The 15,953-nt window shown below is 43.0% G+C and overlaps 1 protein-coding gene across 1 annotated transcript in view; it reads right to left on the bottom strand.

Moving 5' to 3' along the window:
• Nucleotides 1-15,953, bottom strand: part of LOC306965608 (SPRY domain-containing SOCS box protein 4-like) — a 71,630-nt gene that overhangs the window by 14,925 nt on the left and 40,752 nt on the right. Inside the window, exon 3 of the mRNA XM_079560124.1 lies at nucleotides 9,787-10,675. Coding sequence (XP_079416250.1) covers nucleotides 9,787-10,495 — 709 coding nt within the window. The 5' untranslated portion in view covers nucleotides 10,496-10,675. The remainder of the gene's footprint in view (nucleotides 1-9,786; nucleotides 10,676-15,953) is intronic.

Below are 15,953 nucleotides of genomic sequence, written 5' to 3' on the forward strand. Positions count from 1 at the left end.
TTCTAAAAATGACTGTGTGAGTGAAACATGACTTTCATTACATCTGACCCCAACCCCCCAGTGGTTACCTTATAAATTTGTATTTTCAGGAACACTTTTGGTCTGATGTGATGAAGTCGAGGAACAAACCAAATTATTTGTCGGAACCGCTCCCATTAAACACCATTATATCAGATCAAATTTTTGTCGGATGCTCTGAAATAATTCCCGGATCCTTTACCCTGGAAAAACTGAAAACGGGGGATCTGACCCTGACCCTAACCCTAACCCCCTGATCAGGGGGGACGGCAGGTAACAGGTTAAGGCTCTGACTGAGCTCTTGCCTCTCTCTCCATTGCAACAACAAAACAAACAGCAGGAAGTCATCACGTTTGGTTTCGGAGATATCGACCTTTCAACTGACATTTTAAACCAATGCATCGTTCAGCCTCTACACAGGATCCCGCGCAAAACGATCTGAAATGATCTAGAGCTCGGTTCTCGACTGGTACGGCGTCGGGACCCATCGTGGATGACCGGCGACAAGCTACAACCCAAAGATAAATATCATTTCTTCAACCCATAAAACACAAACAGTTTGAATCTTTTACAACACTGCACTTTCCACCAGTGTTGATGATTAAATAAACATATATAACGACAAAAATCATCAAAAGATCTTGGCCATGACCCAACGACAATGGATGGAGCAGTTGTAGCAAGTACAGTATAGCTGCAGTGAGTAGCTCATTATCTCAGCGATAGAAGTACTAACGGCGTTGAGAGCAATTCTCCCAACTTGTGTTTCCTTTGATAGCTAATATCGCATTTCCTCTACAAGAACAAGCACACGACTCCCACGTGAGGTCTATGTTGGGCCTGCCGCCAAGTCTGAGACCATTAGCGCTGCTGACGAAGCTTCATGGATGAGCGGCGGAACACTTAAGACCATCGCCCCCCAGATATATTAAACCACCTCCAAAAGTTGAAAACCGCTTCGGGATTTCCAAGAAGTCAAAATCAACAAAAGCGCAAAACCAGAAGGAAATGTTCCGTTTTGAAGAGAGGGCGCCGCTTTCATTCACATCGACGTCTTTATTTCTGTATAGTTAATGCCGCAGTCTCTGGTGAACAACACAAAAACTTCTCACATTCATCTCCTCAAGACTCCCACTCGCAGCAGTCGGCATTGTTCGAGAATAAGAAAAGGAAGAATTAGAAATGCTGAGTGAATCATCCGCATTGGATTTCTTTTTTTTTTTTTTTTTTTTCGGGAGACAAGCCCAAATCTGGCGACATGACAATTAATTCACAGTGAACAAGCTGTGAGGCAAAAAATACCCATCGGTTGTTTTGATAAACACGGGCTTGAAAAACAACGTGGTCCCAGAATAACGTATGAAGAATCCTATATGAAACCAGGGTCTGGAGTACCACTTTTACTCCATTTGAAAAGAGAAATATAATACTTCTCTATATTTCTTTATTCTCTCTCTCTTTAAACCTCTTAACCCTCACCTGAACCAAGCACATTTTCTCCAGTCTCACAAAACCCAAATCTGAGAACTTAATAAAAGCATCAAAGCAGCGACAAAAAGCGAGAAGAAAACGAGGATGTCAAAAAACAAAACAAAACAATGCAAGGATCAGTTTGTGGGTGGAGAAAATGCATTCGGTTTGGGCGGGTGGTCTGAGGTTAAAAAGCCCAACACAGTGCACACTCCAGAACAGTAGGAGGCGCTGTGCAAATGTACTTTCCAAATGCCACTGATTCAAAACAAGGAAGGAGGTTTGTCCCTGTTGTGTTGCCGTACAGCGACAGAAATCGGGTGCAATTTTTTGTGAGTTTGACGGTGCAAAGTATATTCCCTGCATTTACAACCAACTTAAAAAGGGGCTATACGACTATAAAATATTGAAATGATGCATTCTCCTCCCCCTACATGTTCCAGCCATGTCCTAATGTGTAGAATGAGCCCAGACCTGTTCACCACAACTGCCTCTAAAATCCTGCACTGTCACTCAAAAGTGCTGTCATGCACGAGCTTAATATAGAAGCTGCAGTTATGCGAATGACCTGAGGGGGCAGTAGCGAGTATGAAATGACCAACTTGCATCTAGTCTCTTTAAGAAATTACACAAATGTACTCAAGTAGGTTTGTTCTTATCTTCGACAAGACAACACATCTAATAGAACAAGCACACTTCTTAATTCAGATGATTTTGTAAAATTTTAAGTGAAAAATGTACAAATTTTAACATAAAAGCTTGTTCCATTGGCATTAGAATTTGTTTAAATCTTATTTTAGATGAGTTCAAACTGACTCAAATTCAAATTGACTCCAACAATTTTAAGTTATTTATCTCAATTCAGGCTGTCATTTTTTCCAGTGTAGCTAAACTGATGAACTGAATACTTAAAGGGATATTTCAGGATTTTTGACATAGGGTCCCATTTCCTAGTTATCCAGAGTGTTGCTGATTTCTGGAGATTTATTTTTTTATTTTTTATTTTTTATTCATGCAGTCCTTATATTTGAAGAGTTTAGTGGTGCTGGGCTAGTGCTAGGCTAGCACATGTCTATGCTAACTTGTAGCTCTGCATTAAAAACAGTCTGACACACAGTGCACCTGCGGCAAATCACTTATAACACCAGACTACCCATATAAATGTCTGTGTTGACTGAATATATTTTTTTCAATATAATCATTTTTCATTTAAAAGAAGTTATATCTGAGCAGCATCGGCTTCCTGGTTGTAAGCTACGCAGCGGCGGAGTGATCTGCTCGGTCACCAGATCTACAGTAGTTTGTTTACCTGCGGCCGCCATCACTACACGTAGAGTCCACAAAGGAGCTTTCTACAAATCAGATATGGCAACGTTTGGAGGACGACCCCATGATTTTGAAGAGGTTTTTAATGCAGGCTACTAGATACCATAGACATGCACTAGCCTAGCATCACTAAACTCTTCAAACATAAGGACTGCATGAATTTAAAAATATATAAATCTCCAGAAATCATCAACACTCTGGATAACTAGGAAATGAGGCTCTATATCAGGCGACAAAGGTTAAGGCGATGCAGCTTTCCACACATTTTGCCACTCCATTTTCAAACAGCACGTGGTATCAGCTTCGGGGATACAAAAAAAAAAAAAGATCTTCCCGCGCTCCTCTGGGAAGTGCTAGAAACACAATCCGAACTAACTTTGCTCGTCAGAATAAGCCCGGCATCTCCCGCACATAAAGGCGACGACATGTTGTTTTGCAGATGTATCCGAGCGCTAAAAGGCTCATTAAATTTATGTAAATATGTAATTCAAACCATGTCCGAACTGCAGACGTCTGAACCTTTGAGAAAGTGTTTGCAATTACCGGGACTGCTTTTCGCGGTTGTTGGAGGTTGGAGACAGGAGGGTTCTGTAACAACAATGCACTCGATCTACTAATTAGTGTCAAAACTCTGCCTACAGGTACTCACACAGTTGCTTTAAATACATCATTCTCATACTGGGAAAAGCCGGCAACCCTCATGCTCAAATTCGAATAAAAAAGGGGCAAAAGCTCATGATTGAACTCGTTTACATCGACGTTGACGATTTCCATCCGATCAGTGTCTCAAAATGACATTGCTTTCCAACGAATATCCTTGTCAAAGCTTTCCATCCTCTTCTCTCACAACAACGGACGCCAACTTCAACAAAAACGAACTCGGCGGCCAAAGCACTTTACGGTCAACAATGAGCTGTAACTACTGAACACTTTACTGACCACACTGTGCGAGACGATCTTTGGCACGATAAGAGTCCTCACGGCCTGTGAAACACGCTGAACAAACAACAGAGCTCCGCCACGCCAGATGTACGGCTGCAGTTGCAAACTTGGAGAACAAGTCACTGGGAGCAAACAACTGTGGGAAAATTAACTGAATAAATATTGAGATTGGCGACTTTCTTTACGCACAGAAATACATAAAAGTTTAATTTTTGTGCTAATCATGATTGAAAAGAAGTTTTAAAGAATTCTGCCGCACAAAGCAGAGGTGGGCAATATGTCGTCTATAATTTGCAAAACAAATGCGTTGTTTGGAAGATTTACAATATCAAGTCCATCTCCAATGTAGGGCTGAAACAACTAATCGATGAATCGACAACGAATCGATTATTGAAAAAGTCGACAACTATTTTAGTAATCGATTAATCGTTTTCTGGTTCACAGACTCAAATAGGGCAAAAATAACATGAAAATGTTGTATTTTTGATGAAAAACTACTTTGTTTTTCATAGTTTGGGTCTGTAGTGTTTTGTACATTGTAGATTTCATGATTATCTGAGTCTCATCCAATCAGAAAGCAGAATTAGCGTTAAGAGCCTCCTACAAATATTTACTTTAAGTTTATTCCATCACCACATCCTCAAGCAGCACCACTTTAGCTTTATGTGATAAAAAAAAAATAGAAAAAATAAAATTTTCTGACACCATTCACAGCCAAGCGATTAATCGATTACAAAATAATCGTTGTCAACAAGTTAATATAAAAATGTTTAGAAATCTCTCAAAAAACAGCATTACCGTGAATTCCAGACTTTTGAGCGCACCTGAAAATAAGCCACGGCAACAAAACGTATAGACTATTATTATTTTTTACATATCGTTAGCCACATAGGCTAAGTCATTTTGTATGGTTAAAATGGCAATATGAGAAAAACAATGTGCTTCCTATAAAACGCCTTTTTACATGTTTTCCAAAATCAAAACAAAAATGAGTTGGGCAATTATGCTATGTGGCTAACGTAGGCCGCATTGGTCTATAAGCCGCAGCTGTCCACGCTGATCCAAGCACATTAGAAGCGCCATCAGCGCAGTGGAAATACCAGACTTTTCTCTTTGCACACGGTCACATTTTCCAAGAAGTGGCCTACCGGTACATTTACTTTTATTAAAGTTAAGAACATTTGTTCGGTCAAGCCAAAGCGTTGCCCGCACAGCGACTCCTCCTCGGGAGTGCGGTCGTGTTTAGAGCCGCCCCCTGCGTGCTAACTCACACAGCCCCTGGAGTTCCCGGCGTTCGAAGCTGCTCTGAGCTGGGTTTGGGGTGACCGCTCGAGGCTTTTGATACCTGCCCATCGCTGGACCCTCCATAATATTTCAGCGGTGAGAGAAACGCATTTATTTTGCGCCTGAAGCCACGTTAGCTATAGCGCGTGAGGGGGGAAGAAGGGGAAGAAGAGGAAGATCCTGAATCAGGGTTCCCCAACCCCAGGGCCGTAAACTGTACATATCTCCATGCTCATTCTAATAGTTTGGAATAGTTTGCTTAATTACAACAGAACAAACGTTGAAGTAAACAGGCTTGGTCTCAATCGCATCAATAAGCATCTCAATCTCACAGAAGAACATTCGATAAACATCTGAACACGGCACAAACCCTTTCAGTTCGCTCACAAATCCGCCTCACACACACAAACTCTCCGACAATAGAAAGGCCCAGACTGTGAGCTCAGTTTTCGGGATCCGGTCCAGCCCTCCCTCCCTCCCTCCCTCCCTCTGGGCCCGTGTTTCGTTCTACCCCGGACACTGCACTCGGCGTTCGGGTCGGGCGGTCGGCACACCCCCCTGACCTCCCGGGCTTTTGTGCGGGGCAGCAGCGAGCATGAGAGGGGAGGACCGAAACGACCGGGGATATGGCAGAGAGCCCACAGGCGGACGGGGAGGCAGGACTGCAATACAAACATCCAACAGTGCTATTTGAATGGGAGCAATTAGCAAATCGCTAAATCTACCGCTGCCCTTTGGCCTTTTACACACGGGACCTCCAAGGAAAATCTGCAAACACTGTAGTTTTACCTGCAACCAATTACGTCCTGTAAAGGCATCGGATTGGTCTATTGCTGTTGGTTGGGGTCCAAACTGATTCCGAACTTTCCAAATGCATTTCTAACATCCCAGTTCCTCACACGGACGAGCTTCACGACTTTCACAATTCAAATTTAATGTTGATTAAATTGATCTTCCGTGCACTTTATACGCTTTTCTCACTAGTGCACAGGTTCTCCCTTATGCCTGGTGTCACTGTGATTTTTTTTTTTTTTGTAAGATTCGTAGATGTAAAAAATAACTATGAGACAAAGCTACGACCAAAGTTTTATCGTAACAGTTTCAGGCTTCAGAAGGAGTGTTCAGCATATTTTCGCGGAAAAGTTCAGAGAAAGTAAACCTGGAGTTGGACCCGCTCATGCCCGGCTTATGTTGCTGTGACTCTTGGATGTGTTGACGGGGCAAACAAAGATCCTCTCTGCAGCGAGAGGAGGCTCACTCTGCGACTAGCCAAACGGGATGCAGAACACAATGCCTGTATGACATCAACATGCTGTAAAAAGAGCACGCAAAATTGTGCTACAAATAAATCCGCGAAAGAGGGAGATCGCGAAAGGTGACCCCGTGTTACAGCGAGGGACCACTGTAGACCAACAATAAAACCAAAAATAAAGCAATGTCAATGATTTACAAAGAAATGCATAATGACTTTTGGAAACAAATTCACAGCATTTTAACTTGGAGCAAGTAAAGACCAAACTCCGCCCACATTAGCAGTTTGAAATTGCGGATTCAGATAAACGGGAAAATTCGTAGGTGCTCGGCCGAGTACCCGACACACGCTCCTGATGCTTTGTGGATGTAAGAAAAAGAAAACCTACATTTCCACTTCCTCCTTCGCAGGGCATGATCAGGGAAGGATCCGCTGATCCGATCGCCGTGAGCTCATGACGTGGAGTTCGACTTTTAGAAATGGAGGTTCACAAGATCAAAATTTCATACAATTTTCAGCCATGAGGGGGCAGCAATAATAATAATTACAATAGGCCCGAGCCCTGCAGGCTGCTCGGGCCTAATAATAATAAAATAAAAACAATAATAAGCACTTTTATTGCGCTTTACAAGCCTGTATTACCAAGTTTCTCAAAGTGCTATACAATAATAATAATAATAATAATAATAATAATAATAATAATAATAAATTGTATTTAAAAGCGCCTTTCAGAATACCCAAGGACACTGTACAATGGACACATTAAAAACATTAAAAACAAGAGCAACAAAATAAAACAGAGTACAAACGATTGAGAAGGTGAGCGCGTAGCTCGGTGATGTGGGACCTTCTAAACAGGTGACTTTTGAGTTTGGATTTGAAGAGTGGCAGAGAGTCTATGGTACGGAGGTCAGAGGGGAGAGAGTTCAAGAGCTGGGGAGCAGAGCGGCGGAATGCTCTGTGCCCCATGGTCATGAGTTTGGCCGGTGGGACGGAGAGTTTGAGAGTGGAGGAGGAGCGGAGAGTGCGGGCAGGAGTTGCGATGTGAAGGAGGTCAGATATGTACGGAGGGGCCAGGTCATTATTCATTCACTCCATACTCTGGCTTATTGTAGGCAAGGCACATTTGTATGGCACATTTCATGTACATGTCAACTAAATGTGCCTCACAGCAACACCAAACACAATCAAATAAAAATACATTGTACATGTTTTTTAAACCTGAGTACCCGGAGGAAACCTACGGAAACATGGGGAGAACATGCAAACTCCACACAGAAAGGGCTTTAGCCTACATTATGTGCAAAATATACTTATTTACACTAAAATGACAAAAGATATAGTGTGAACATGCTCTAAAATCATACAGTTTATCAACAGAAAAAGCTGGTTTGCTTTAGTTGCTCTTTATGGCCTTGATGTAAGTGCAATCCATTCAAAGCTGTATAACGCTCTGCAGAAACCCTGATTTAGATGCACAGCACAGGTCTACTTTCCCAAACGTCTGCTTTTACAATATGCTGAAGGACAGACGAGGGGGGAAAAACGCTTCTGGATGTGTTTGAAATGTGCACCGTCAACCGGCGCGCCTCCGTTTAAATATATCAGGCAAATCTAAACTGCTCGCTTTCCAAAATTGTCGAGGTAAACATGCAGACTGACTTCAGGACAACAACAATGAACGGAGATTGCAGGTTTACTTCAAAGTGCCTCAGATGGGAAGAATTTCACTTTGACAGCCTAAAAGACTATTGTGAGAATGAGAGGCTGGGAATAGTCACGGAGCAGGTTTAGGCGTTTTCTCCGTTGGCAAACAAAGGAGGCGTCTCGCCCGTGGTGTTTTATGATGTGCACTCGCAAAACGGTGAAACCATCTTGCTTTCAAAAAGGTCGTGCTTGAAAGCTTTAAGAAGGTTATGTGACGGGAGACGGCAGACGGGACATGTCTGCGGGATTTTCATTGGATAGCAGTGTGTGCTGGGTCGTTACAAGGCGTTGGTGAAAAATAAGGATTTTTTTTTTTGTCCAGATGACTAGCTAGTTCTTTTGTTTTTAACCTCTTAACCCACACCTGAACCGGCCAAACTTCCTCCAGTTTGGCTATACCCAGATCTAAAAGCTTCAGGAACAAAGCATCAAAACAGACACAAATGAGGGTGACAAGAGCAACAATTTTTTTTTTTCATTTTGTCGCTCTTTTGTTGCTTTTTGATGTTTTATTTTGTAGATTTTTGGGTTACTCTGGCCTACAGGCTATAAACTACAATCGAGAAGATTTGGGTAAAGCCGAACTGGAAAAGGCAAGGCGAGGCTACTTTACACAAGGCAACTCAATGGCCTATTCATACTCCACAAGACACGAGAAATGTGTTCTCGCACCCTGAGCTGCGAGACATATTTACTGACATGAATACTAATAATAGCGCAACAACAACAAAAAAACAAAATATCCATAATATATATGGATATGTCATGCGCTAAAATAGCTAATATTTTCTGAATAATGAATAGAACCAGGTATGGTTTTATTTTGATGGATGGATCTCCGTTTTTTAGATATTTACTGAAAATTAAACTTTCCACTCGTTTTTTGGGGTTCAATACTCAATACTACAATATCATTCAGGCTAGAAGTTGGATAGTCAAAAATCAAAAATCAATAAATTCCCATATAAATCTAAGGAATTTCAATGAATCGGTGCAGTAATTAACACATTGAGCTGTAAACCCGACACAATATATCATAAATGCCTATACTTTACTTTGGAATGGCTAAAATAGCATGATACAGATCCTTTAAATCCAATTATTATGCGGCTCTTCACAACGTAAGTAGAAGCTCCGTTGATTTGAATAAGATTTCCCAACGTTCTACCGGTCATTATTTTCTGATAAAGGACCTCTGAAAAAAATAATGTCTGCTGCCAATGCCAACGGAGTTCATGCTTTCATATCACTCTGCGCGTACGTAGTAGCGACACTATCTCTGTCCCCGTCACTGCGAGAGAAGTCGGGGAATTGCTCGTGAAGTTAGCGTGAGTCTGACTTTCAACTTACCCAGAGATTCCCCACCATTCCTCCTCTCCCTCAACTAAGCAGCTAGGCTAGCTACTAGCCATGCTGCTTCTAGCCTAGCCAAACGTTGCCGAGCAACGCGCAAACTTTTGGGAACTATTTGTTGCGGAAGTCATTAAATAAACCTTTTGACCTTCATAAAAGTGTACGAAGTTTATGTTGTGTGTGTTCAGTTGGCAAATGGCCGTATAATAAGCGGGATAATGTATAGAACGCTGGTCATTATCGGGAAAACAAGCACCTTCAGGGCGAAACAAGACGGTTCGCCCTGTCGGTGCTTATTTTCCCAATAATGACCAGTGTTCTATACATTATCCCTTACCTATAACAACATTGATTTAAAGTTAAATGTGTGCATTCATTCAAAGTTTGGTCGATGCAACAGCTCTTAAAAAAAAGATGGGTGATGAGGTACTCACGATCCAGCCCGTTGATGTAGCGTATGGTGACCTCGCAGTGCCCCCACACGGCGCTCACGATGGGATAGAGCCTCTTCCCCTTTAGCCCCCGGAACGCCACTCCAAGGTACTGTCCGTCCACCATAAAGCTCAAGGTCCCCTCGTCCATGTCCAAAATCACCGTCAGCGAATCCGGGAGCACGAACGACTCGTCGGGCTCCAGGAAACACGGATACGTGGGCGCCGACGTGGACGCCGGCCGGTTTTTCCCGTCGTGATAAAGTCTATTCCGTCCCAGATCCCAGCCCCAAGATTCGGAGTCCGAGCCCACTAAAGCGGTATACCCCACCGAGTGGAGCGACGCCTCGGCCGTGGCCACTCCCACCACGGCGTGCGTACCTCTCTGCCTCGCGGGCCAGTGGATCCTCCAGACGTGCAACCCTCTCGTGTATCCCACTTTAGCTCTGATACAATCCGTGCTCTGGGCGACGGGGTGCCGGTGGAAAGTCAACTTATCGTCCTCTTTCACGAAAATATTAAGCGAGCGGTCGTCGGGGTTCCAGGCGTGCTTCAGCTGGACTTCCTGGCTCGCCGGCGGCATGTCCAAGAGCAGGTCCAGCCGCGGCGGTCGGCAGAAGTCGGGGCCGCGGAGCTCTCGCCTCACGGGGCGATACGACGGCTCCCCGCGCACGTCCACCGATTTGATGCTGCCCGAGATCTTCTGTCCCATGGTTGGTTCGAGGGGTGTGTGGTGAGATGGGAGGTGATGGCGGAGGGCCCAGGGGAGGGGAGGGGGCAGCGATGAGGGGAGCAGGCCCGGTCCGGACGTTACCTCATGGGGGAAGAAGCAAAAGCTGCAGGTCCTCTTGGAAAAGATGGAAAAGGTGGAATGGCTAGCTGCCCGACGCACCTGTAAAATAAAAAGGCAAAGATATATTACAAATTCACTTTTTAGGTACAAATGTAATCACAGACATGACATTGTAATCAGACATTTTTGTCCTCTGCACTTGAGTAGGGTGACCAGACATCCCAGTTTAGCCAGGACAGTCAGAGTTCTGAGGCCTTTGTCCCGAGTCCCAAGGATTCATCCATTGATTTGTCCCAGTTTTAAAAGAAGTTCTGTCCCAGATGTCCCGGTTTAGGACAATCTTCAAAGCAACACAATTCGCTTGAAACTCAATGTCTTTTGGCCGTGTGAATGTCGAATTACAAAGATTTATCCAACTAAAATCTCAAGTCTATCACCTCAATGCTGATTGGTGCACGTCATTACCATAAGACGCCAACAGCTTTAACATTCAGTACGGGAAGAGAGTCGAGATTTGGCTTTTTACAAACTCGTATCGGAATAGTATCGGGGGCTAGAAACGTGTTAAGGTTAGGAATGACTTTGGGCCACAACTAAGGGCTTACATTTCTTTTCTGAAGAGCTGCCAGCTTTCACTTGGCTGACACCTGACAGCCAAGTTCAACTCTCACCGAAACCTTCAACTGAAAAGCGTGACTCTCGAGTTACACTAGTTAGTACATGAATGCGTTTTGGTTCAAGCAAAACTTGAATCCGAGTCCCTCTTGCTTGCATAAGTCCTCCATCAGTAAGCAGAGAGGAGCAGCAGCTGTTGGGATGGATTTGTGCCGACCGAGACAGGCACAAGTTTATGTAACACATTTCCTGCAGTTTCTCTCAGATTTAAAACACACACAAAAAAAAGTTCACAAAAAGTTACAGAGAGCCAACTGCAGCCAAGAAACTTTTTGCAGAGTAGCGAAAGGATATAGAGCCTAGGCTGCATGGGGAGTCTTATAAAACATCTTGTTATATTGGCAAAAAAATAAAATAAAACAAGCATGTTGAATTTAGAGCAAAATCCATAACATCGCCATGGGACAATGCAAAGGGACGAAGCACGCATTTGTCAGAGTTGCTAATGAGTTGTTTTACTGGGGGAGTTGAAAGGATGGGGCAACATAATTGTCCAAACCAATACAAGCAGCGGGACTTCTTGTATAGGCAGACATTGACAGTCCAAGTGCAAGCGAAAGAGGAAAAACGGCGAAGGATCTCCTCCCCCCCAAGTTAAGTCCAAATCAATATGAATCCCCCCTCCCATAGCCTTCTTCTCATGCAGCCTGTGTTTGTATTCAGAGCCTATAGATTCGTGGGAAGCGCTCTATGGGGGACTTTCGGGGAAAAAGCAGAGACTGGAGTTGGGACTGCGCTGACCCGAGCGCTGGGACCAAGTAATCGACATGAGACAAGATTCTAAAGAGACGGTGCACTTGCTTGTAGTGTACGAGCTTGTTAGGATGCCTGTTACTGTGGACAGTGAAGAAAGGGGAAGATTAAATGATTCCTGAAAGGAACAGATGAGGCGTTGCCATCCATAGCCATCTTTTACATTTCCAGAACAGAAAGGGAAAGCTGGTAAATGCTTTATAAGCTGCAAAAAAGTGCCCATTCTTCCTTAGAAAAAAAGTCTTCCTAGTTCTGAAAGATCGCTTGGCTGTCCGTCTCTCACTCTCTTTGTAGGTTTATCCATAGATTTTCTTTGAACTTTAGGTCAAGGAGGCGGTGAAGGCCATGGTAAAACCTTAAGACGACACCGCTTCAAGTCGTCCATCGTGGATTTTGCGGTGTGTTCTGGAACATTACACATTTGTAGAAGCCAACCGTAGATTGCGCTGCGTTTGCTTCCAAGATGATCGATCCACCCTCGTGCATAACAGTTGGACAGATGTTCTTTTCAGGAAAATCCAGCGCCCTTTCTCCTGCCGACATGGTGAAAATCAAACTTCGTCGCTACTAACTTCATCTGCTGAACAACACGTCTTTGTGGCTTTACTTTCCGAAAGGTCAAAAGGCAACGACAGAAGAATGGCCCATTCATCAGACAGTGTGGAAACGGTTACGGTCAGATATTTTGATCAAAGTGGCGGTGGATTCTTGTGTGTCTTCCCCCTTATCACGTGCATTAGTCATGTACCTGCTTCAGTGGAGTGCAGTAATGGGATGACAAGCGCACAAAGTGATACATGGGAAGCCTATATCAATGTTATGAGAAAAAGTAAGGCTAATTGGTTTTAGATGAGGAAATTGTATGGGTAGAATCATGCCTTTCACGCCGCATGCTTCCTCGATCACATTCCTGGAACATTACCTAGATTGCATTGGAAATGACAGAAGTTATTGGACTTATAAGTAGCCAAAGTAATAGTATATTACCCAAATGATTGATGGGTTCTCAAACTTTTTACACCAAGACCTGAAGGTTACAATGAAAACATGACTCAGGATCCTTGTATGTGTTCATGCCGGTGCTGGATGTGAGAGTTGGACTGCCCCAAAACAAATGGAAAACAAGACTACAAGCAACAAAACTGTACTTCCCTCGGCGCATGAAGGGAATCTACAGGACAAGCCACACGACTAATGACCAACTAATTACAGAGAAGCAGCTGACAGAGAAAACCCCTGAAGCAGATACAGAAACAATTAAGACTGTTTAGGACACTGCATAAAAGACGGAAGGGATGGAATTGGTATTCGACGCAGGGAAAAAAAAAATCAAAGGCAAGCGAGACCGAAGGCGGCAGAGAACAACTGTCCTCCGGAGTGTGGCTGCCTGGATTGGAATGGACAGCATTAAGACGATAGAGAGATGATTGGCATTCCACGGTCGCCAACGTCACTTGAAATGGAACCGTGTGAGAGAGAGACCTGTTTGTAAAATATTCCACCTTCCAAGTACCACCAGGCCTATCGAGACAATAAGGACTAAAGCGTCAAAATGGATTATGTCTAAATGTCTAAATGGGGTGCAAGCAAACCTAACCAAAGCATAGATGAAATTAACTCGAAATGAAATGCATAAAGTCCAGTGCCGGAGTTTGAAAATCGCTATCGTGACTATGCACAACAACCCACAGTTTAAGCAGAAGATTGGGTTGAAGGGTTTTTTTCTGTCAAGTTCTATGAATCTCATTTGACATACAATTTCCGTTTCAAATCAAGAAGCAGCTTCCTTTGCCCTGAGACTGAACATATTTGCAGAAGTCTATCCTACAAGATTGGAATGGTTCATACATTCCAAAAGCTTATGATTGTGACAAGAAATGGTATGTATGTAGTTTGCATAGGACATAATGCGACCTAATAGAAGCAACAAAGAGTGATAGTAGATTGCATTACCCACAACCATATCATCTTGCCCCATCTTTAAAATGTAAACTAACCTCCATGTCCCGACAGCCATATTATTCACCATCTCTTCCCGCATATGTCCAAGCCACCTCAATCTGGAAACTTTATCTCCCAAACATCTGACACTGGCTGTTCCTTTGAAGTACACTCATTCCTAATGACATTCTCAACACCCTTGAGATGGCAAAGGCTGCCGACGGATCGCTCATTTTAGATGTTGTGATGAGACAAACCTGCGATGGATGAATAACATCGAAATCTAGGTCAAGTATGTGACAGGAGGACAGATGGAGGCGTCGTCGCATTATGGAAAAGCAGACGACAGAGAGAGAAACGTTGTTTGCAGGATATTTGTGAGCATTACTGAAGAGAAACACATGTCCTTTCTCTGTAATAGGCTACATTTTGAGGATTTTTCATCATGCCAAAAAGGACAGGCCAGATTTCATTGGTAGCATTCCCATTTTCTTTGTCAAAATGCAGGTGTTTTGACTTGGTTAACGTTCATTACTGGCACCGAGTTATGTGAAGTTGAATCTCTTATTGAACAGAATTGATACAAACAATCCTAACAGTTACTGCCTTTCATTCAGGAAATGATCTTGTCACGAAATGCTGGTGAAAGGGTGAGAGCGGTGGGAAGAGTCGACCAAATCGTGTCTGTCATGGCGTCACAGCTGTGGTGAATTTTACCCACAGTTTGTTATGTCTTTGGCTTAACTCGATGCTTGTTTTTTTTTTTTTTTCTCCTTAAGCCCGAGAGCACCAATTTTCTCTTCATATTCTCAAGGAAAAAAGTAGTGTGTGAGTGTCACAAATACATTCTTGGTTTTCTTCAAAGAGGTGGGTTTAGCGGAATACTATTGTAGCAAAGAAAGTGTTTAAAAATTGATAGCTTAGTCGAAATTCAAAGTCAGTTTAGATGAATGTTGAGAAAAAGAGGACTAAAAAGAAAAGTGGGCGAGCTTCTATCAGTATTGAAGGCACGACGTGAAATAAAATCCTCATATGATACAATGTAACACTATTTTTTTGTTCATTCATTCATTTTCCATATTGAAACAAGGATTTCAAACAAAATAGCGTGCCTTTGTGAACAGCTTTTGAACATACCAAAACATTTACGCAGCATTGGAATTAAAGGAACAGCCCACCGTTTTTCCATATTGAGATATGTTCTTACCTGAGCTTAGACGAGTTGATGTGTACCGGTCTGGTCTTTGTGTGTGCCCTCAGTCACGCAAAACGACTAAAGATGTTGTTAGCATTTGGCCTCTCCCAATGTATTCCTATGGCTCCAAACAGGGTGAAGTTAGAAGCGACCACGCTCTTTCACGGGCACAAAGACCAGACAGGTACGTATCAACTCGTCTAAACTCTGGTAGAACATATCTCAGTACGGAAAAACGGTGGCCTGTTCCTTTAAGTAAATCATGAATGAAACAGAACCGGACCAGGAATATCAAATCACCACCCATGGAAAAACAGCTAAAGAAACTGTTGAGTATTGCAACTACTTTTGGATTCAGATTACATATGGGAGAAGAAAAGATGCAATTTCTGAACTTGTTTGTAGACGTCTAAAGATTGGAAGGCTTTCGTAGACGAGACCCAACGGAGACAGTCATTTCTAGAACGCATGTGGATTATATTATCTAAAATAAATGTTTCACAATTTGATATTTATTTTCCATACTGTGATATGTTCTTACCTGAGCTTAGACGAGTTTCACTTTGGTCGTGTTGCGTGACTGAGGGCACACACAAAGACCAGACAGGTACGCATCAACTTGTCTAAGCTCAGGTAAGAACATATCACAGTATGGAGAAAACGGTGGCCTGATCCATTTAAGATCAGATTATGATTGTTCTTACACACCTGCCACGTACTTCTCTAAAAACTGTACCTCTCTGTCATGGGCAAAGACTTGAAATCAAGAAAAAATGCAAAATTATAATAGTATTGAATTACTAATGTATTTCA

Source organism: Gobius niger (genome assembly GCF_951799975.1).
Source record: "Gobius niger genome assembly, chromosome: 1".
Taxonomy (NCBI): Eukaryota; Metazoa; Chordata; class Actinopteri; order Gobiiformes; family Gobiidae; genus Gobius; species Gobius niger.